Below are 22,370 nucleotides of genomic sequence, written 5' to 3' on the forward strand. Positions count from 1 at the left end.
AGCCTGCCAAGCTCCTCTGTCCATGGGGTTCTCCAGGCAAGAATACTGGAGTGGGTTGCCATTCCCTTCTCCAGGGGATTTTCCCGATCCAGGGACTGAACGCAGGTCTCACCTGTTGCAGGCAGAATCTTTACAGCTGGAGCCACCAGGGGACCCCTGCCTAAGGGTCCCCAGCTTTTCAGCTGCGTGGTTGGGGAGGAGAGCTTAGTGGAAACAGACTATATAGGGCCTGCAGGAGGTCCTGCAGGTGACCTGTTCAGGACACAAGGCTGGCTGTTCACCAGAAAACGGCCCTGAACCACTGCCCTCGGGTGAAGGTTCCTGTGTGTGGATGAGTCGTGAGCCCTGCCCCGAGTTGGGAGCTCACAGGGGTGTGGGGTGAGGGGCTGCTGGTCACAGCTTCCAGTCACAAGCCTCCCTTCCAGCCAAGGCAAGGGCCCAGACCTCCAGACTCAACAGGTATTACAGGTGGCCAGAAGCTTGCCCTGCCTTTCACCAGGTAAGCTCCTCCCACTTCCTGGGGATTCTTTGCAGGATGGGGGAGGTGCCCCTTCCACGGGCACTTGAGATGTCACATGAGAACCTAGCCTGTGGCCTGTCAGGCATCATCAGTAGCTTTTTCCCACTGAGGCTTCTGCCCAGAACCCATGGCCTGTGTCCCCCAGCCCTGGGCTTCCTTTCTCCACTTAAGCCGCCTGCAGGGGTCTGGAACAGGTAGGTCTCATCTCCCCTCTTGGGAAACCTCAGTGGCTCTGGTGCCCTGGCCGTCCAGACCCCTTGCCTTCATGACCCAGCTCCACGGGGCCCTCTCACCCACCCTCCTGGCCCCTCATCCCGTTTCTCTGCACCCCTGTCCCCTTGGCCCTGACCCCTCCTCCCTCCTGGCAAACTCCAGGTCCTGCTCTGTCTCTGGAAAACCATCCCAGAATTTCCAGCACCATGATCCCAACACAGTCACCACACGTAAGTGCCACTCAGCAGTCAGGTGGCCCATGGACCAAGTGCCCTCTGCAAGCCAGCACCTGGTTTTGGTTGTGCAGCCTGAGGTCAGCACTGCCCAGCCCCTGGCTGCTACCTGTGTATGGTGCCGAAGGCAGCTAGAACCTTCCCTCCCCGAGGTCTTGAGGTGCTGGTGACAACCATCCTGGAGGGCAGTCAAACCCAGCCTGGAGGTATGGGATGCTGAGGCTCTCAGGCAGGGGTGAGACCCCCACTCCCTCCCATCTGGGTGCACCTGCCATCCAGATGCTTGTCTTCCCCCAGCCACACTCAGTCCATCAGACCCCTCTCCCAGGTTTCTGAGTCTTGAGACTGAGCTGGAAGTACCACCGAGACCCCTGGTGGCTGTTTCAGTTCACCGTTTCTGGGTTGATGTGACCACTCCCGTGACCATGCCTCTAAATACACTTTTGGCGTAAACCCCAGGTTCCTTATGAAGCCCCCAACTCACCTCTTGACCAAAGACTCAGATCCTCGAAACATGAGGGTCCAACAATCATGTCAAGTTAAGCTGGCCGCCCTGTCTCCAGCCCTCCTGAGGGGTGGATGTTTGCCCAGGTCCGGCCAGGACGGAGAGTCCCTTGTTCATTCCTGGAACTTACTTCACACCACGGCCTGGGCCACCTGCAGCCCTGTTCCTCAGGGTGGGGACCAGTCCATGCATCCATCAGGCCCCCAGGTTATCTCAGGCCCTGTTCCCTCACCCTGCCCAGTGGGCACTGGGGACCAGAAACCACACTCATTCTCTCCCGGAAGGAGCCCCCAAGGAAGATGGGACGAGACCGGAGTGCCGGGCGACACGCGGGTTTTAATGGCATTAACACCCAGGAGTCACGCGTCGGTTCTGGGGGCAGCATCTTCCGGGGACTGGGGCTGCTGCCTCGCTGGCTGTGACCTTCCAGTCTGCTCTGCAGTCTTAGGGACTCAGCACCAGAACCACCCGACCCCCAACCCCGCGAAAGATACAATTGCACTGATTGACATACAGACCCCGGGCCCGCCTCCCAGAACAAGCCCTGGGTCTGTGGCACGGCTGACGAGGGCTTTGGCGTCTGCTGGCTGGTGGTCCAGGGCTGGGCCAGGGCGATAGTGTTTCTCGAATGTGACAAAGGTTCTTCCTGTACAAACTGGGTCTGGTAGATCTACTTCTGGTGCTAAGAAACTCTTGTCTTTATGGCTTCTCAGAGCTACCAAAGTTGGGCCCGGATAACGCTGTCGGTTGGTTTATTTGTAAGGAATGTGTAAGGCAATTTGGTAAGTTGAACAGTAACTTCTTTTTCTGCAGGAGACTCAGACAGAAGTGCCTTCTTTTGAGCTGCCGTCCTCCTGTGGACAGAGGGTGAAGGGGAGAGGCTGGCCGGGGAGTGGGGGTGGGGCACTCACCCCCGGCTCCTAACCCACCCTAACTACGGCCTGCAGCCCAACACCAGAGTGGCCTGGGGCTGGAGAAGACACGGAGGGCTTGGCAGGGGACCAAGGGCAGCTTTCAGGAATCTCTGTTCTCACCCCTCCAGCCCGAGTCCACGTCTCCTCCTTGCTGTCCTTCTCCAGGGTCCTGGGCACCCCTACCCCCTGCCCCATGGGGTTGGCACTCACTGGTCTATCCAGCCGTTCCTGCAGCTTCTGCACCATGTCCTTCTCTTTCGCTAGCTGCTCCTGGGTCGTCTTCAGAAGCTCCTGCAGCTTGGTGGCCGCACGTCCCAGGTCACCGGTTAACTTCTTCTCTTTCTCTAGCCTCTCCTGCGGTTGGAGGGTTGAAGGGGATCAGCCCACGCATGACATGCAGCAGGACTGCCCCCCTGGTTGTGCTTGTGGGGCCACACCAGGCCCAGGAGGACACGGTCTCCTGGCCACAATCAGGAGCATTTCTACAGGGCTGTTCGAAGCTGTGGCCCCAAGGGTCATGTGCTGGCTGCTGAACACTGGCCTTAAGTTCTACTTGATCCAGTTGTCTGTGATATTGGAGGCTCAGGAATACTCCCCCACCTCACCCACCCCTAAACTAGGGTGGACTATGCCCAAGAGGCCTCCAGGGATGACAGGGAGCATGGGGTGATGGTGCCCCAGTACCTTCAGCTGCGCAGCCTCCTCCACCTCCGAAGACCCAAGGGCGCTGGTGCAACGGAGCTTCTCCAACTCCGCCTGCAGCTGACTTGCCGCGAGCTGAGCCTGGGGGATTGGGTGGGGGGGGGGGGTGGTGGTGCATCAGGACCCATACAGAAAGCGAGTGACAGTCCCCCAGGTGGATTGCAGCTGGCCCAGCCCTGCCACCCTGACCCACAAGGGCCTTGATGGACAACTATCAGCTGAGCAGCACCCTGACCTCCTCAAACTCGGCTGTGAGCTTCTGCCGCCGCGTCTGCTCATCCCCCAGCAGGGCTTCCGTCCGCTCTAGCTGCGTCTTCAGCTGCAGGCAAACACGTTTGGAATCTGGGGCAGGCGGGACCCTCTTAAGCACCCAGGGCAACCCCACCCTACCCTTGCCATGGACACACAGGGTGGCCTGGGCCCTATAGCCAGTCCGACGCTCCCCTGGGGGAGGCAGGGCCCAGCCGCTGGGGAAGGGAGCTGGGTGATGGGGGAGAGATGCCGATGGGACGTGGGGTCCTCTGGTGAGACCCCAGGACAGAGAAGCCTCAGCCCCACGTGAGCCCCGGCCCAGGAGGCCATCCCACCCTAAGGCCGCCACCACCAAGGGGAGGCTGTTGATAGCTGGCTGGATCAGGGGTCTGGAGGGCGAGTGCCCCACCAGACACACCAGCCCTCGCCCTTCCTTCTACTCTGCGTCTCTTCAGAAGCGGGGTGTCTGGGCAGAGCGGGGCTGGTGATCGTCAGGTGTCGGGGCTGCCGTCCCCGGCCTGCACTGGGTGGAGGAGCCCGCACAGTGTCAGTGGCCAACACCCGGCTCGCCCCTCTAACCTCGGCAGGGTCCTGCTCTGCTCGGGGGGCCTCAGCCACATCGCCGTCCTCCACGTGGCTCTTCATCTCACTCAGCTGCTGCCTGACCTGGAACAGGGAGACTGGGTCTGTGTTGAGGCATGGCTGGACACACGCAGCTCCCCAGGACCGCAGGCATTCTCGGCAGCAACGGCCCCTTGGAGGACCTGCTCTGATGAGCGTGGCCTGTGTGGGCTCCCCTGCAGGTACTTGGGGGGGCAGGAAGCCAGCACCAAGACCCTTTGCCCAAGTCAAACTGCAGCTGAGGGACCCCCAAGGGGCCCAGACTGGCCTTGTGCACACACTCCACTCACTGCAAGGCCAGTGGCATGGAGCCCAGCAACTCCCGGGGAATGTGGTACATGCGGCACTGAGGTGCACAAAGCAAGGGAGGGGACCTTCCGGCCCACACTGTGGTCCCAGCAGCCATAGGCCCAGGGTCGAGCAAACATGCCAGCAGCCCCTCCAGCACCCCACCCACACCCCCTCTGACTGGGCGTGGGAACATGCATACCCGGCTCCCATAGCACAAGCAGTCACACCATGGCCACTCACCAGGGCGAGCTCATCGCTTTGTTTCTGGGCTTCGCTTTTGGCTGCATCCAGCTGAGACTGAGATTCTAATAACAGCTGCCTCAACTGAGAAAATGGAGCCAGGTGGTGGGAGAAAGAAGAGAGGACCAGTTCTTGTGAGCACCTCTCAGGGAACCCAACACATGCAAGCACCCGCCCCGGGAACCTGCAGGGGAGGGCGGGGGGAGGCAGCCTCCGGCAGCTTCTGCTCTTTTTAAGACTTGGGAAGCATGGCGTTCAGGACATGGCTTCTCCCAAGCCTTCACAAGTTTACAGAGTGTCTTACAAAGCAAAGGCAGAAGTCTTAGATCACATCAGAATTGGGGTGCTGAGCTTGTCCTCTCTGCTGCCTGAATGTCACGTTTCAATGCCTGCCCATGAGGATGGTGTCACTGCACCAGGTGGAGGAATTCCCGCGCTGCCAGGCTGGCCGGCCTCACCCAGCCCTGCCTTCGGGGCTGCCGGGGACGGGACTCACCCCCGCCACCTCCTGGGCATAGCTCTGGCACTCGGCGCTGGCAGCCGCCACGTGCTTCTCCAGCTCGGCCTCCAGGCGCCAGGTGTGCTCCCTCACCTGGACAGGACGTGCGTCAGAGGGCACAAACGGGTGGGATGAGAACAGGACGACCACAGGGACCAGGGCTGGCCGGCCCGGGGACAGGGGCTGAGGGGGGGCGCCTCTGCGGCCCGATGGTTCCAGGAGGCACCCAGGCTTCTCGGCACCTCAGGGACACGCAGGAGGCACACGCAAGTACCCCGGGACAGGATGAGCTCTCAGGCCTCGAGATTGACTTGCAAGGTGGGTGCTGGGGGACCTGCTCCAAGGTCAGGGTGGATGGACAAGCATGGCGGGGGTACCCTGCACCCTCCCCCCACAGTTCCTGAGGCCACGGCAGAAACCACGGTGCACCACGCCGGGGATGCTGCCTCCAGCCACCCCGAGGTCGCAACCGCTCAATAAGGAAAAGCAGGGACATGTGGACCAGGAAAGAAAATGACCACAGGAGCCTCCATCAGAGGACGGCGCTCTCTGCCCAGAGCCCCCACGCACCTGATCAGAACTTTCGAGTTCCCCTTTGAGCTTCTCAACAACCTCTTCGAGTTGTTTCACGGTGACCCGTGACTACAAAGCACAAGGAAGGGGCAGTCAAGCACGAGCCCTGGGGTATCTGACCAAGGACGCGCTGCCGCGGCTCCTCACAACTGTCCTAGGATCCATCCCAGGAAGCCCATGGTGCCCCTGCCCCCCAGAGTGACCAGCCCCTCTTCCTGGGGGTGGGGTCTCCTGGAGACCAGGATTCAGCTGTTGAGTCTTTCTGCAACCACACTTCATGTGGCGTCACCAAAACTTGACCTCCCCAAGTGACCCAGATGACCCTGTGGGCGTCCCCCCGGCACTGAAGGCATTCCGCCCTGGCAGCCTGGCACAGGCAGGCGGACCCTAGGTGCCTCGGGCAGCGTACCTCCCGGAGCTCCTCCTCTGCGGTGCTCACCCGGGCCTTCCACACCTGTTCCTCCTCCTCCACGCTCCTCTGCAGGGCCTTGAGCATGGCCTCCTGTTGGGGCAGCCATGAGCACGGCCTGCAGACCCCACATACATCCCCCAGCTCCCTCCCCACCCCAGCGGCCACCCTGTTCAGATCCCAGCCTTGCCAGCCATGCAGAGGGGAAAGGGTGGCCCTGGAGAGGCTCCCCCCAAGCCCCCGCCGCCTGGCCAACATGCAGAAGACAAAGCCGTCGGGACTCTCCTCTCTGATGGGTCTGCAGCAGGTGGGCCTGAGCAGCCCAGGAAGAACTGGTCTCAGGGCAAGGGCTGGGCTCCTGGTGTCATAGAAGAGCCAACCACTCCCCTCCCGCCTAGGACTCGCCCCAGACCTTCACCCTGAGCACCCCTCTTTACCATTCAGCCACAGGAACACGGCCCAGAGCAGGGCCATGCCCACCCAAGGTGACAGAGCCAGCAACCCAGTCGGGACCCCCAACCACTGGACTTCCCTGCCGGGCCTCACCGTCTCAGCCAGGATGCTGCGGTACTGGTCACACTCGGCCTGCAGGCCGCTCTGTGTCTCCTCTGCCTCCCTCAGCTTGGCAGCCAAGTCCTAAGGGTGGAGACAGAAGGGGAGGGGTGGGGGAGGCTCGTGAGCCAAAGCCTGATGACCGGCTCCAGGCACCCCCGGGGGACAGTGCAGGCTGTGAGGCTGGATGGCTGTCCATGCTCACCAAGGGCTCCGGGCTCGCCTGCGGCTGCTTCAACAACTCCATGCAAGCGTTCTCTTTGAGCTCCTGCAACCACTCAGTGTAACTCTGCAATAGAAATGTTTTGGTGTTGGATGGGATACACCTCTCCATGGGCGGGAGGCACCCAGAGAAGGCACCCCGCCTCCTACCTGGTTGGTGGGGGTGGGGAGCCCCGGGAGCAGGGCCAGCAGGGCCTCCTTGGTCTGGGCCTCCGTCAGGCTGAGTTGCTTCTCCGACTCCTCCTGTGGGGAGTCCGGGCAGGGGTAAGAGGGGAGTGCGGTGGTCAGCCCGGGCGCTCAGGGGGACCGTTCAGACAAGATGTCAGGGCAGAAGAGCAACACCAACAAAGTCCACGCAGACAGACCAAGCCTGGCGCCCCTGTGGCCTTGGAGGGCAAGGCCCAGCTGAGAAGCAGCACAAAGGACTCACTGCCCCCCACTTCCCCGGGGGAACAGGCAGGAGGGTGGGCAGAGTGCACACAAGAGGAGGCAGGGTTGGGCCCCGGGTGGACTCTGGAGCCGCTCTGAGCCCAGGGCTGCCCTGCACACGGCTGCAAGCTCTGCTGACCAGCTTGACCAAGGCCAGCCTGGAGCCCACACTGACCTTGGCCTGGGTCAGGGACCGCAGCTTCTCCTCGCAGCTCTTCTCAGCCGAGGCCAGAGCCTCCATGGCCTTCCAGTTCTTCTCTCGGAGGTCCTGGGAGGAGCGGGGCATGGTCAAGCCAGGCTGGTCTCTGCAGGGCAGGCGAACCTCCCTGACCTGCCTCCAGACCCCACAGGGCATGCTGGGCAGCACTGGCGCCAGACGGTTTGGGGTGACCCAGTGCCTTTTAGGGAGACTTGTCTGCAGAGCTAGGGGTGGGGAGAGGAGGGCAGTCACTGGCTCCTCAGAGAAGAGCTTCCCACCACCCGGAGGCCGACTCTGGCCCAGCCAGGCCTCGGGAGGCACAGGCAGAGGCTCTGGGAGACGGCCTGGGCCAGGGATGCGGCCAAGGTCCCTGCAGACGCGCCCTGTCTACACAGCAGGCGCCCCAGCCCCGTACTCACGTTGTTCTTTGCCTTCTGCTGCTCCACCGTCTCCCGGAGCTCCGCGGCCTCCTTCTCCAGGCACCACACCTGGGACTCCAGCTCCATGAGGCTGGGGACAGAGAGCAGGTCACTTTCTGGCTCTCAAGGCCTGCAGCCCCCACAGGGCCTGTCTTGGGGCCCCTCCTTGTCCCAGGCGCCCAGGGGCACACACAGGGTCTAGGACGAGGGTCAGGCCCCTCCCTCACAAGGCACAGGTTTCAGAGGAGCCTGAGCAACTGCCTAGGCCCCTTCCCTGAGAGCCCAGAGGCCACCAGAGTCCCAATTGGGGACAGAGCTGCTTGGACAGGAGAGGTCAGAGCAGACGCCTGGCCAGTGCCAGTACAGGCCCTGGACCGTTGCTTTTTGGGGTGCTCTTTCTTCTGCTAAGGGCTTCCCTAATAGTTGGTAAAGAATCCACCTGCAATGCCAGACACCCCAGTTCTATTCTTGGGTCGGGAAGATCCCCTGGAAAAAAGAAAGGCTACCCACTCCAGTGTTCTGGTCTGGAGAATTCCATGGACTGTACAGTTCAAGAGGTCGCAAAGAGTCAGACACGACTGAACGACTTTCATTTCACTCCTTCTGCTGCCTGGTCCCATTCTGTCCCACAGCCTGCGGCCCTGGCCCTTCCCTAGGACCACGCTGCCCTTGAGAGACGCAGCTGGGCCTCCTCGGAGGACACTAGGCAGCACCGTCGCCTGCAGCCCATCAGGAACATTCCCGCTCTTGGCGGTGCCCGGCAGGCCCTGGCTTCCTGCCGCGACCACCCTGTGTCCAAAACCTGGCTCTGCCGGGACCCGAAGGCTCCCCCTCAGTCCTGCACCCAGGCTCTGAGACGTTGGCCCAAGAAGACCCCAGACACCAGGGGAGCTAGCAGGACTCAGCCCCACTTCCTCACGCTTCTCTCCAGACTCAAGGCCGCGTAGTTCTGTCTGCCCCCATCATCCAGACGGCTCGGGGTGGACGCTCTAGAACGTATCTGGCTGTCCTGAGAAAGAGGCTGCAAACGGACACTTTAACATGTCATCTTTTGAGTCTCAACTTAGAACAGTACAGGAAGCCACTAGCGCTGACCTGAAGTAGCACAGCCAGGACGGCTCAGGGTCAGGAAGGAAGTCCCTCCGAGGACGCCCCCGGTTGGAACACGTGTTCTGATTTTCTCACCAGGGGCCACAGTGAACAGCTTAGGACCGCCAGCCTAAGGAAGTGTGTGAAGACTCAACACCCTCGGGAGGGCTGCGTGCTGCCTGCCCTGACCCTCACCTTCATTCTAAGTACAGTTTGCACCCAGCCTTGAAGATGGCTGGTGTGGACTTCTAAGATGCTAGTTTCAGGCCACAGAACCTGACCCCACCCTCAGAGCACCACTGGGACCCCTCAGAGCTTCTCCGTCAAGCCGCCAGCATTCTGCAGCAGCTGGCCCCCTGTAAATCCCTGCAAGAGTGCCCCCAAGGAAGAAGACACAGCCAGCGGGTGACGAGGACACGCTGACAGTCACCCCGCTTGGTGGCCACTGCCTGAGGTACGTTTTAGAATGTATGGGGTTGGATCACTCACCTCCACCCCAGAATAGGATGGCCTGGCCTAGTCACAACTTCCAGATAAACAGTCTGAGAAGAAAATTTTTAAAAACCCCTCATTCTGTCAAACATCTGCAGGATGGAAAATACTAGAATCGACCCTATTTGCCACATGACCCAAATACCTATAATTAGCTGTGTGGTCCAAGAACCTGATCCTGAAATACAAGAATAAAACGCTAAATAAACACAACCTCTCTACCCCCACAAATGCCAAGAGGAACAAAGTTGCCCTGAGCTGTCTGGAAAGCCGCACGGAGAGGGTTTGCTTCTGAGTCTCCAACAAGGCGTCGTGGGGCCTCCGAGAGGCCAGCTTCCTTCCCCAGCCTTCAGATCTGAAGCCGGGAATGTGGGCCGTGGCCTGGAGGCACCAGGGAGGTGACCCACCAGCAGTAGCAGCCAGAACAAGGGAGCCTGGTCAGCAGACAGCCCAGGACAAGGCCGACCACCTGCACAGGGATGGACGACATTGCCAGGCCTCACCCCACGTGGCTGCCCTGAGGGCCCCCGGCTACAGCAGCCAGGACTACCCCGTGAGCCCGCAGGTACCTGTTGAGGGACACACACTCAAAGGTGACGGTCGCTCCAAGGGATCCAGCCCCCTGGCCTGGGGCGCCTCCCCCAGGTCTCAGTAGCCTGGGGCTGGCCGCCAACATCACCCGGCACCAGCCCCCGCATCTGGTCAGCTGGGACCCTGCACCACGGCCAGAGCTGTGCCGAGGTTTGGGCAACCTCCCAGGTTCTCCACTCGGAGTGCGTGACCCATTTTCTGTTTGAGTTATGACTTCAAGCCCTAAAATCCCTCCTCCCATAGACATGGAGAGAAACCCCCGACCAGCCAGTCCTTCCCGTCCAGAGAAGGATGGAAGGATGAACAGAGAGATAACAGAAGGCCCGGCCACTCTCCCCACGGGCTGGGTCCTGCCCTCTTTCCTGCTCCCCACAGGCACTGGAGGAGGGGTGGGGAAGACAGGGCTTCTCAGGGGTCCTCCCCGGATCCTACACCCAGGCTGGGCCCCTGCCCCCTCTTACCGGGCCTGCTGCTGGTCAGCCTCCACTCGACTGGCCTGGAACGAGAGAAGAGCCCCGTGGTTACCAGGACACACGCCTTGGACGGTAGGTCGTCGGGTGGGGGGCCCCGTGGGGTGGGTGGAGGGCCCTCAGGAGAGGGGTGCTGACCTGGGCATCCTGGGCCTGGCTGGCCTCCAACAGGGCCTCGATGGAGCGGATCCTCTCCGTGAGCTGCGAGTTCTGTGCCCGGGCCTCGTCTAGCTGCCCATGGAGACCACGCAGCTCCTCACACTTGCCCCTCACCTCGGCCTCGGAGGACTGCAGCTTGCCGTGCAGCTCTGCAGAAGGGGCGGCTGGTGGGTCAGGGGTGGGGGGTCGCCGGCACAGATGCTCCCAGGCTGACCAGCACACACCCGTGGGCTCAAGACACACACTGCACCCGGGGCAGCCCACCAGCTAGCTGGTGGAGAGTCACCACCAGGCTTCTGCACACCGGGGAACAACAAAGCGCCCCCGCCACTTGGCAATGATGGGATCTGAACGGGTGTCTGCTGCAGAGTCTAAACCCTGCTCCTGGGAGACCGGCTCACGTTGCTGAGACAAGGGCGGGGGCTCCTAGCATGTCCTCTTGCCTTGGCGACTTCCACAACATCCCACCACGGCTCAGAATGCCGGCCACGTTCTTCTGACTCTGCACAGCCCCTGGCCTGGGGCTCGCCCCACACGTTATGGGGCTCTGCTGAGGGCTTCCTCCTCCTGCCCACCCCTCACTCATCTCTGAGGCCTGGGGATCCATGCCCACTGCTGGTCCAATCCCCCAGGGCACCTCTGTGGCTGCCTGGCCCAGCCCTGGTCCCCGGGCCACTCTGCCCCTTGGTCCTTTCCTGGGCCAGAGCGGGAGCATCCGGAAGGGCAAGTGGGGTCGGTCCCGCCACCCCCACCCATGCTCCCAGCCCTCATCACTCCACAGGACAGTCACCCAGGCCCGCCTGTCTGCCCCCACACTGGCCACTGATGCCATCTCCAGCCTTGAGCGCCGACCTCCTCGGTCTTTCTTGTACAGTCTAAGTTCAAGTTTGTCCCCATTCCTCAGGGGCTCCGTGCCGGCCACTTCTGCCCTTTCCTGGCCTTTGTGAGGCAGGCCTCTTTCCGTCATCCAGACCTTTCTCCCCAGAGACCACCTGAAGCCACACCATCACAGCAGGGGGCGGCAGCCTAGAACCCTGAGCCATCCCGACCCATAGCCTGTTTTTGTCAATAGAGCTTTCCTGGCCCACGGCCAAGCCTGTCTGTCCTGGGCTGTGTGGGCACTGTGGCAGCAGAGCTGAGCAGCTGTGACAAACACCATCTGCCCTACAAAGCCGAGATCACTACTGCGTGGCCCTTCACAGACGCTGCTGGCCACTTCTAGGACCTGCTCCAGGTCACAGCGGCCACTTGGAAGTCTGTCGAGCACAAGGCTGTGCGACCTGGTCAATGGACTGCCTGCCCTGCCTCTCCAGGGGCCCGCAGTGCCCTGGGCGTCTCACCACCTCCTGAGGGGGCAGGTGCCCTGAGCACAGGGGACCATGGCCCACTTCTAGACCTGGCTCTGGGCCTTACTGAGGAAGGAGAAGGCCAGCAGCGGCCCTCGTGGCAGTGCCTTCTACCCGAGCCCACCTCCCACATCCAGCCCCCACGGCCAGTCCTCCAGACCCCAGGCCTGACCCCAAGCACCCCCGTGCGTCCCCCAGCAGGTTCAGGAGTCCAGGGTCCTGGGTGCTCTTGCCCCGCGGGGCCGGCCCCTCACCGCCCTCACCGGCCATCTGCTGCTGCTGCTCCCGGGCCTTCTCGGCATCTGCCCGGAGGCTGGCGTGGCTGCTCTGTGCGCGGCACAGCTCCCGGCTGACCTCGTCCAGGCGCTTCTGCAGGGCCTCCTCGCTCTCCTTGTGAGATGCCTGGGGACCAGCCGAGGGAAGGGGGCCGTGAGGGTGTGGGCGAGAGGCTGGGCTCTCTCTGCCATCCAGAGCTCTTCACTCCCTGCCACCCCGCACTGACGAAGCAGAGAAGCTGCCTGGATATCCGGGTCAGTTCACCCCCTAGACAAGGCCAGGCGGCCATCCTGAGCCCTGAAGAGTGGGCACCCAGGGAAGACGCTGCAGGTGAGACCAACAGTCACCCCATTTTCACTTGAGTGGGACCCGGAAATGGTCACAGCTGCTGAGCATTTCTGGGCAAGGCGCTGTCGAGGTGCCCACGTGTCAGCGTGGTGAGTCCCGGCCACCCCAAGACACAGGCACCACCATCACACCCACGTTACAGCTGGAAAAACCGGGGCCTCAGGGTCAACACTGTGGGGACTCTGTGTGACCAAGGATGGCAAAACTGAGCAGGAGGAGATGCGCAGAGCCTGGGGCTTCCTGACGAGAGTGACGATGACAACTTGGTACGGGAGTGGTGGCTCCAGCCCTGGAAGCATTGGGGCACACGCACCAGGCCCTCCCCAGAGGGCCTAGTCCCATCTCACTGCTCAGGCCAGACCCACTTTGCATCCAACTATCTGCCTCAGTTCCACCCAAACAATCCCCCTGTTTATCTGTGCCTGTCCTGGGTCCCCTGCTCACACAGCAGTCTCAAAAGACTTCTGGTCCTTTCCGTGACACAGTGCAACGTGCTGCAGCTGAGCTTCAGTGACTGAGCAGAAACAGGAGCCAAGCCGTGTGGGTCTCCTGGGTTCATGTGTTTTCCCGAGAAGTCACACACACAGCGGGTGACAACTGCCCTGAGACAGGCCGGCTGGGGGGTGCGAGGCTCGTTCTGCCAACGGGGAGCTGCCCGGTGCCTTGTGGGGGGTTCCTCCCTTCGGGGCACGGGTGTCCCCCTGGGTAACTATGAGCTCCCAGGCCACACTCAGGGCTGAGAAGGAAGAAGCCCCACCAGGTGCTGAAGCCAGAGGCTGTGTGGGGACCTGTGATGACACAGGGTGGGTGATGCCTGGGGGCTCGTGTCCTGGCTCCGAGTGAACTGGGGGGCCTTGCTTAACTCTGTGCCTCCCGCTCCCTTCTGGAGAAATGGCACATAATACCAGTATCTACCCCATGGGGTTACAAGGGAAATTAGCTGAGAATTAACGCTGGTGCGTGTTTAGAACAAATGCCAAGCACACAGATGGCGCCCACTTGATGCTGACCAGGCATCACCAGTAACAAGACCAAGGCTGAGGGTTCTAGTCCCAGCCCTGCCTGGGTCTCCGGCGGCCACAGTCACAGCTGAGGACAGACGACCCCGGGTGGCCGGATGGGCCAGGCGGAGAGGCCGGGTGGGCGGGGTGCACGGGCATGAGGGGGCCGCCACCCCTCACCTGCAACTGCAGGACCTGTTTCTCCACAGCGGCCGCCTTGGCTTCCAGGGCCTTGCGCTGCTGCTCCTCCTGCCGCGCAGCCTCCGACTTCTCCACCAGCTCCTTGCTGACCTTGCCCAGCTCCTGCCGGAGCTTGGCCAGCTCTGCATTCTGCCTGCAAGACAGTCACCAGCCCCCGGAATGACGGACAAGAGAGGGCTGAGTCGGCTCCCGTGTACCCTGAGAGCTGCCTGAGGTGATGGGGACAGGCGGCCCTGAGCCCGTCCTCCGGGGCCCCAGCTCTTTCTTAAGTCGTTGCCCGAGTCTTGGACCCCACCCCGCTGAAGCCCCTCTGTATCATTAGCCACGTGGGGTGGGATATGTTTTGTTGAAAATGGTATTTCACGAGCAGGGTGGGTGGCTCAGTGAGAGCAAAGAGCAACACAGGCCTGAAAGCAGCCCACAGAGCCGACAGCAGCAACTGATTCCTCACGGCTGATCTGGGCCCAGACGAGCCCTGGGAGCCAGGGGGACGGGCCTCTCCACCCCGAGGGCAGGGCTGCTGGCAGGCTTGAGTCCACACACAGGACTCACCGGCCAGCGGGACCACGACCAGGCTGGGAGGCCACATAAAGTGGGAGGCTGTGCCATTTTACAGAAGAGACCCCCTCAGTGCTGCACAGAACCTGGGTCTCAGGACCAGGCAGGCAGTCCAGGGGGGCAGGAGAGCTGAGGGGGCAGGTCCAGGCCCACCTTTTCCAGTGCAAGGAGGTTGTCAGCCTGCCACCTCCTTCCCTGGCACAAGAGACACTTCCTCATGGCAGGACTGACTGTCCAGCCAAGCGACAGTACCAGACCAGGTGAAGTAGACAGACAAAACTGTCCCCCAACCCTGGGAGGCAAGAAACCTGGCCAAGACCAGCTCTGCTCTGCTTCCCCGGGGGGCACAGACACGGCCCCCAGCCCCCGGGCCTGGGGTGGGAGGCTGGCTGACGGGCCCTGGGAGCCAAGTGCAGCTTGGGGCGCACTCAGGGCTTACTTGCTCTCCACCTGGCTCGTGGCCTGGTTCAAGGCATCCCTCAGGATGGAGTTCTCCTGCTGCAAGCGGGCCAGCTGTGCACTGGGGCCGTTCTCCAGCTGCTCCTGCAGCGTCCGGATCTAAAAGGGCATCCGAGGGGCATCAGAACCTCGCAAGGACAGCCACTTCGGGAGCAAGGTCGGCAAGCTCACAGCTCACAGACAAAAGCCCCAAGCAGAGCGCTCAGCCCAAAGCCCAGGCGTGCTGGTTCGCTCAGCTGCTGACCAAGGTCCTGAGACAGCACAGAGCCCACAGCCACCCCAAGGACGCCTGTTTCCTGCTCTCTGACCCCCTTGGCACAGCCCCTGCCACCCCGGGGGGGTAGAGGAGAGAGAGCAAGGGTCCAAGTCCTCAGGCCAGAGCTGGCCAGGCCCTCCACTGGGACCATGCAGATTTCAGGCCCCTTGTTTTGCTGGGTCCTCCCAATCTCGTAGGGAGAAGGCAGAGCTAGCAGGACTCCAGGGGCATGGAGAGGCTGCGAACTTGACCAACAGGCCCCTAGAATAAGGGATGGTCATGTCCCAACGTGACCACTTGGGACTGGAGTATTTTCAGAAAGTGCTCTTTAAACACATGCACATCTCGCCAGCCAGACAGAACAGCCCCTCGCCCCGCCCCCACCCAGCCCCGTGACCGTGCCCACCTTGCCCTGTAGCTGCTGCACCTCCTTCACGTGCTCCCGGTAGCTGGCCTGCATGCGTGCCTGCACGGCCGTGATCTCCTGCTCCCGGGCTACCAGCTGCTTCTTCACTTTGGCCTCCCCAGCGGCTGCCTTGGCCTTTTCCGCTGCCAGCTCCTGGAGAAAGCAGAGGGCAGGGAGGTAGGAGGGCATCAGGTGAAACCAAGGCCAGCACCACCCACAGCATTTGATAAGCCCCCCACTCCAGCTGTCTGTCTGTCCATCCCCCACCAAACACACCATCCCCCCTGGCTTGGAGCCAAGGCCCTAACTCAGGACAGAAACTCAGACTCCTTGTGAATGAAAGGATCCAGGGCTCAGGGCCAGGGGTGTCCTGAGGCCCCGGCCACCTCCCTGCACCTGCTGCCCCGCAGAGAGGCCGGGCACAGAGAGGAGGTGACAGGCACACACAGCGCTTTGTTGGGAAAGCACGGCTGTCTCAAGACAAGGGATGTCGCCAGCCCCTCAGGGACCTGGGCTTCCTCCCCAGGAGAGACGAGGGCAAAAAAACCCCAGATGAGCTGTGACAGGAGCGGCCATGTGCCAACTGCCCCTGAGCAAGACCCCCCCCAATGTTGGGGTGACCCGGACCCCCAAGACGGGAGCTCAGGGGCATAGCCCAGGCTCCTGGAGTCCTGGGTCTTCACTGGGCCCAGACCCTGGCCCCACCTTGTTGAGCTCCCGCAGCTTGCTCTTGGCGATGGCCGCGTCCTCCTGCTCCGTGGCCAGCAGCTTTTCCTTCTCTTCCAGCTGGCGTTTCAGAATCACCACAGGGTCGCCCTTCTGAGTGGCCTGGAGAGGCCCACAGAGCCACATTTAACAGGAGGTGAGCAGACACAGGATTTGAGCCCCAGTCCAGCCCTCAAACCCTGACCCACGAGCAAAGCCCTGGCTGGATAGTGCGGGAGTGGTTCCTTGCCGACTGCACACACACGCGGAGGCGAGGCCCCACCTCAGCTGCCCGGCCCATCATGCCTCGGGCCCGCGGGTGCAGGAGCTGCCTGAACCCAAAGCTCTGGACCCCGGGGGCAGTTGTGGGGAGCATGGTGTGTCCCTAACCCAGGTTGATGGTGGTCAGGGCCTCTCCTTGGCCTGCTGGGGGCCATTGGCCATCGTTCCCGGCTCAGTGCCCAGCCCTGAGCGGCTGTGTGGGGCCAGCTGAAGAGTGGAGGCCGGGCTGGGGGTGGGGGAGGGTGTATTCTGGGTGTACTGGTCTGAGGCCAGGCCTCTCTTGTGGAAGGGTGTGGTTAGCATGACCTCCAGCCACTCAAGCCCAGGAGACGGACAGAAGCTCACTGAGCAAAGAGCTCCTGAGACCCCAGGGCCTGTCCCCCTTCAGCAGGGGCCAGGGCTGAAAGAACCCAGTGGCCTTGGGACAGGGGCCACCAGGCTGGCTCTCAGGACACTCCCCAGACATCTCTCACCTCTGAGGCACCACAAAATCCTCTGGCAAAATTACCTATGATGCAGGCTCTGTGTAAGGAATAAATGTGCCCCACAGCACTTCCTGGGGGCAGCTCATGGCCCTGCACCAGAGGCGGGAAATCCAGACAGGCAAGCACCTTCCCTCCTGCCCCAAGCCCTGGCCACAAACCAGCGGGCCAGCTCCTGCGCCCACCTTGATGCCCCTCCTATAGTGGCGGCCGGGCTGATTTACCCAGCCATCCCAGGAAGGGGTGGCAAGGAGGCAGGTGGAGGGGTTTCAAGGACCTTCTGTGCAGCTGGGCAAGCCCCAGGGAGGCCAGGGCCCTGGGACCAGGTGGGGTACGGGGGTGGCCCCTGGCCAGCTACCCGCAGCCGCAGTGGCACCAAACATGGCGGGGGGGCCCACCTTGTGCCATGTGTCCTGCATGATGCCCGCCTTGTCGGCCAGGATCTCCATGAGCCGCTGGGCTTCTCCCTCACTGAGCACCATGCTTCCAACAGCGGAGACCAGCGTCTTGTAGGGCAGGTGTAGAGTGCCATTGGCATCTGGGGGCCCTGTGCATGAAGGGGAGGGTGGGTGTCACACACGGGCACAACAGCCAAGCCCAGCATATCCCGGAGCGGGAGCCAATTGGGGTCCTGCCCAGACAGCACAGAGATGGTCCCCAGTAGAGAAACACTGAGTGTCCCTGGGCTGGAGGAGACAACCCCTGACCTTTTCATCATCAGGAGCAGACGTGGCAAGGTACACTCTCCCTAGCCAACAGCCCGGTCCAGCTCTGGCTCGCACCACCCAGAGAGGCTCATGGCCCTGCCAAGACCCAGCCCCGTGGCTCTCGGGTCCAGACTGACCAGCGAGCCCATCAGCCCGATGGCTGCAGCCCCACATTGAGGAGGGGGAGGCCACCTCCCACGTGTCCCGATCTAGACCCTCTATTTGCAGCTCTCCCTGGATGCAGAGTAAGGCAGGTTCCAGGAGGGATGGCTGGGCCAGTCTCATCCAGGCCTGGCCACCTGCTGGGCCAGGAGCACCTAACCTGCTAGAGGACACAGCGCCAGGTACCAACAGCCAGCTGTCACCCCTGGATACCCCCAACATCCCCACAAGAGCTCCGCTCTCTCACAGGCCCTCATGCAGCCCCAAAGGCAAGACGGGGTGAACAGGGACGCCCCTGTTCTCATGCCGTGGCTCCAACCTGCCCTCAGCAGAAAACAGGGCCCCAAACAAGCCAAAACAAAGCAGAGCAGCTGCCCGCAGCGGCACCTGCCGCCAAGCCCACCTCGCCGAGGATGAGCGAGGGGGAGGTTTCCATGGCAACACGAAATTCTCTGCCTGTCACAATATTTTCATCACACGTGAAAACACTTGGCAGGATGCCCTTGTAAAGGGGACGAGGGAGTGGGGGTGTGTGGTTGCTACAAGCACCTTCACTCCGAACTCCTCGACCCGCAAAGCTCGGGAATGAAAGATAACCAGGCTAACGTTCAGGCCTAGAGCGCAAGATGTCATGAAAACTGGGGGTGGAGGGTAGCGGGGGAGGCGGGGTAGCGCCCTTCAGTCTTCACAGCTGTCACTGAAATATGTATATTAAATAATTTTAATGGAGAACTTCTGCACCCAAGGGGCTTCCGTTGCGGCTCAGCTGGTAAAGAATCCGCCTGCAATGTGGAGACCTGGGTTTGATCCCTGGGTTGGGAAGATCTCCTGGAGAAGGGAAAGGCTACCCACCCCAGTGTTCTGCCTGGAGAATCCCATGAACAGTATAGTAGTCCATGGGGTAGCAAAGAGTCGGGCACGACTGAGCACCTTTCACTCACTCACTCTGCACCCAAGAGACAGCTCAAGGACAGCTAAGCCCAGAGAGAAGGAACCAGTCGGACGAAGACCCCACAGTCAGCGCCTTGGTCTCTGGGTTTCCTCTCATCCAGTCAGCTGGAAGCCCGATGTTCCTGCCTGGTTTCTCCAGAAGAGGGCGCCCGCTGGGTCAGACCTGCCAGAAAGGCCTGGCTGAGGCCAGCCACTCAGACCTCCTTACTGTTCTCTGGACTCAGAGAGGCAGGCCTGCCCCCGCGCTGCCCACACGCAGCCACCAGCCTCGTGGGCACCTGCCAGGGGGCTGGTGGTGGGAACAGGAGTGGTTCCTGGAGGGGCACACACCAGATTCTGAAACCTGGTATGAAAAGAATGTCAAGGATCTGCAATAATTTTTCATACCGATTGCAAGCTGATGTGATACAGCATTTGGGGTAAACTAGGTTACATGAAATATATTATTAAAGCAAATTCCACTTGTCTTTCGTTCGCCTTTCTTAACGTGGCTCGCTGTATTTCTACTGGACAGACTAGCTACTCTGTTTCAGCCCTGGGGACCCCAAGCACTGCCTGCCCCAGAGTGCCTGTCCTCCCAGGCCCGGGAGTGGTCTGGGGAAGGGGACTCAGCAGCTGGACAATGCAGCTATGTGTCCATAAGGAACACCCCTCCCTTCACAGTGTCACCCCATGGGTCCCACACGTGCGTCTCTTCTGGAGGGCCTGCTGCACAGACCATTCCTCAGAGTATTCTGGGAGAGTGTCATCCTAATACATGTCTATTAAAACCATCTCACATAATTACACTAAATTGTATTAGACTTCCTAATCAAACAAAGTAATATAAAACTTGTAAAGCTATGCAGTAGTGAAGTTTACTTCCTCTTGCCCACCCCAACAGAAAATTTCACAGCCTTCTCCACCACCATATAAATACTTCAAAATTATCTTCAGAGACGTCACGTTATATTTCTCCATTAAGGTTAAGGACGATACCATCTTTAGTCTCCCCACATCAGGGGAAGTAAAACTGAAAGAAAAGAACCGAGAAGCAGGAACCTGAGCCCCACGTAAGTGGCATTTATTTCTGGGTGTCGAGGTCTTCTGGCCAAACCCCCAGCCCTAAGCTCAAGCCCACAGGGGCCGGGGACCCAGGTATGGGGGGCGGGCAGTGGGCAGCACGCTGACCCACTCATGGGACTAACATTCCTCCAGCAAACACTCCAAGGCTAGAAAGAATCCTTGGGGCTGGGAAATCTTAAGGCCCTGAGATAAATCTCTCGAAGACTCAACATCTGTTCTGTGAAGCCACGGGCCTCACCAAGACCATGTGGCTGTGAACTCCCTGAAGACAGGAGCAGCCAAGGCTTTGTGCACGACGGTCCGTCTGAAATTCCAGGTGTGGACAGGCCGGGAGGCCTAGGGGAGGGAGCCGGTGGCAGGAGGGCACGGTGGCCAGGCAGGGCCAGTGTCTCACGGCGTCAGCTCAAGGCTGAGCCTGTCCACGGGCCGGTTTCAGTCTGCAGGCCTGCAGGCAGTGGGCACCCTGTCAAAGCAAGGACCCTGGAGCCCTGGGCTTGAATTCCGGCTCAAATCTGTGCCAGCTGGGCATCCTAGGGCCAGCAGCTTCACCTCTCTGTGCCGATTTCCTCATCCATGAGGCAGGGTGACAATCACTCCTCCCCCACACAACAGGTTAAATGGCAACGCGCTGGGCACAGGGCAAGCACTACAGGGTCCATGAGCAGGGCCAGGCGCACCCCAGGCCCAGCCCCTCCCTGAGCAGACAGCACCCCAGCAGGGAACTTATTGGAAGGGGTCCCCTTCCTCTGTCCCCCCACGATCGCCACAGACAAATCATGCCAAGCCAGCGCCAGGCACCTTCCCGGGGACAGAGCCCCATGGCCTGTGCCCCTTTAGCCCCTGCCTTGCACACAAGGTCACGGGGGCAGCACATTTAGAAAAGCTAGGAACCTGTGTCTCCTTGGGCCCTCAGCCCCGAAGCACACACTGTTTAGATAACATGCGCTAGCCTCAAATTCCAGAACTGCACTCCCGTCTGTGACCACGCTTGGAGGCTTAATCACCCAACATCACGCCAGTCCTGCAAAGAGGGCACGGGAGTTTCCCTCTTGGGGTCCCTTGGGGAGAAGCCCGTGAATGGTCTCAGCCAGTGGGCGCTCGGCGGGCTCCCCGTGCTGCTTCAGTCCCTGGAAGCTCTGCCCTGCTCATACTCGGCTCAGCCCATGACAGGGTGACGTCGGAGCTGCTCCAGGAACCACGCTTGCAACAGACAGCTGGGATCCAGCCGGGATCGTCGCCAGGCCCCAGGATGGGCATCAGGAGGTTCCAGCTCCACGCCGGCCGCTACTGCAGGTTCCCTAAGCCCTGCCTAAGGGGTCTCCCGACCGCAAGTATGCACCAACTATGTACCCTGCAGTCTGCAAAATGCAGGTGGGAGGGACTCCCAGGCAGGAGAAGGAAGGAGACCCCAGACACGGAATCAACAGAGCCCCACGGACCCCTGGGAGCGGCCATGGCAGCAACACTGGGAGGGCCTTCATTGCAGGAAATGCTCGTGCCAAATGCTCTGGGCAGAGAGCAGCGAGGGCTGGGGCTCCAGGAAGGGAGGAAGCAGCAAAGACAGGCACCAAAGCTGGCAGAGCAGAGGCAGGCAGGGCTACAGTGGGTCCCATGCGTCACAGGCCCTGCGGGTCCGGGTGTCACCTCGTGGGCAAGGGAGCATCACTTGGGAGTGAGCCAGGTCTGCACCTGAGGACCCCGGGGGACCAGGCCGGTCAGGGATGAATCGAGGCCAGGGGCTGAGCGTGCTTAGGGAACTGGGCGGCGACAGAGACCCCGTGTCAACCCTGGGGCTTGGAGGGCAGGACACAGGGTGCAGTCTCGGGGTGGGGGGACATCCAGACCAGCTCCCAATGCCTCTGCACAGCTGTCACCCCAACTGTGTAGTAGGGGGCCGCACATGGTCCCCTGGACAGGGGCAGAGTCCAGCCTCAGGAAGCCCTCCAGGACATCCCCAGTCACCTGAGCCACACGCAGGCCACAGGCCCAGGACCCCGGGAAGGGCCCCCTGCCCTCCCGGAAGCCAGCACTTCTCGAGCAGTCGTCAGACTCAGAGACAAGACAAGCTCCTGACTCCCACTGACCCCAAGGGCAAAGGGCAGCTCCTGAATCAGAGTGGCCGGCAGGCCACCCGTCTCCAGAAACAGGAACCTGAGCCAGCACCACCATGGCCCCCAACCCTCAGGAGCATGGACAGTGGCCGTGAAGGATTCTCCTGAGCCTTCGGGAAAGGGGTCCCCCCAAGGCCCTCGATGGAAGAGCCCCCAGATGTGGCAGAGGTGCAGCTGTGGCTCCAGCCGGGTTGCGCCTACAGCAGTGGAGGGCCCCGGGCAGCACACAGATGGTCGACCGCAAGGCCATCTCAGGCCGGAGCCCAGCACCGCCCGGGCCGTCTGCCCCCCCGACAGGGTGAGGGCCCTGCACGGTGGTGCGCTGGCCCCAGGCAACTGGCATCTTGAGGGCACTGGAGCAAAGCACAAGCAATGGCGAGAGCAATCCTACCGGGGCCCCTGAGTCAGGCCTTCTCCTCTGGTTAGAGACAAAAGTCATCTGCTGACAGACTGGGAGCTT

General features: G+C 61.5%; 1 protein-coding gene across 2 annotated transcripts in view; it reads right to left on the reverse strand.

Annotated features, from left to right (window-relative positions):
- Window positions 1–1,802: 1,802 nt before the first annotated feature.
- RRBP1 (ribosome binding protein 1) overlaps window positions 1,803–22,370 on the reverse strand; it is a 46,968-nt gene continuing 26,400 nt past the window's right edge. The window contains exons 3-24 of one of the 2 annotated variants that reach the window (XM_068987327.1): window positions 17,313–17,461; window positions 16,151–16,273; window positions 15,446–15,598; window positions 14,764–14,882; window positions 13,746–13,899; window positions 12,204–12,342; window positions 10,574–10,743; window positions 10,427–10,461; window positions 7,794–7,884; window positions 7,351–7,443; window positions 6,897–6,989; window positions 6,730–6,813; window positions 6,519–6,608; window positions 5,973–6,065; window positions 5,561–5,632; window positions 4,988–5,083; window positions 4,492–4,575; window positions 3,919–4,005; window positions 3,323–3,406; window positions 3,070–3,168; window positions 2,596–2,739; window positions 1,803–2,325 (exon numbers count right to left, since the gene is read on the reverse strand). In XM_068987327.1, the coding sequence (XP_068843428.1) occupies window positions 2,290–2,325; window positions 2,596–2,739; window positions 3,070–3,168; window positions 3,323–3,406; window positions 3,919–4,005; window positions 4,492–4,575; window positions 4,988–5,083; window positions 5,561–5,632; window positions 5,973–6,065; window positions 6,519–6,608; window positions 6,730–6,813; window positions 6,897–6,989; window positions 7,351–7,443; window positions 7,794–7,884; window positions 10,427–10,461; window positions 10,574–10,743; window positions 12,204–12,342; window positions 13,746–13,899; window positions 14,764–14,882; window positions 15,446–15,598; window positions 16,151–16,273; window positions 17,313–17,461 (2,288 nt within the window). In that variant the 3' untranslated portion in view covers window positions 1,803–2,289. The remainder of the gene's footprint in view (window positions 2,326–2,595; window positions 2,740–3,069; window positions 3,169–3,322; window positions 3,407–3,918; window positions 4,006–4,491; window positions 4,576–4,987; window positions 5,084–5,560; window positions 5,633–5,972; window positions 6,066–6,518; window positions 6,609–6,729; window positions 6,814–6,896; window positions 6,990–7,350; window positions 7,444–7,793; window positions 7,885–10,426; window positions 10,462–10,573; window positions 10,744–12,203; window positions 12,343–13,745; window positions 13,900–14,763; window positions 14,883–15,445; window positions 15,599–16,150; window positions 16,274–17,312; window positions 17,462–22,370) is intronic. The other variant, XM_068987328.1, reaches the window with a different exon arrangement.

Source organism: Capricornis sumatraensis, chromosome 15 (assembly GCF_032405125.1).
Source record: "Capricornis sumatraensis isolate serow.1 chromosome 15, serow.2, whole genome shotgun sequence".
In the NCBI taxonomy this organism is placed as follows: Eukaryota; Metazoa; Chordata; class Mammalia; order Artiodactyla; family Bovidae; genus Capricornis; species Capricornis sumatraensis.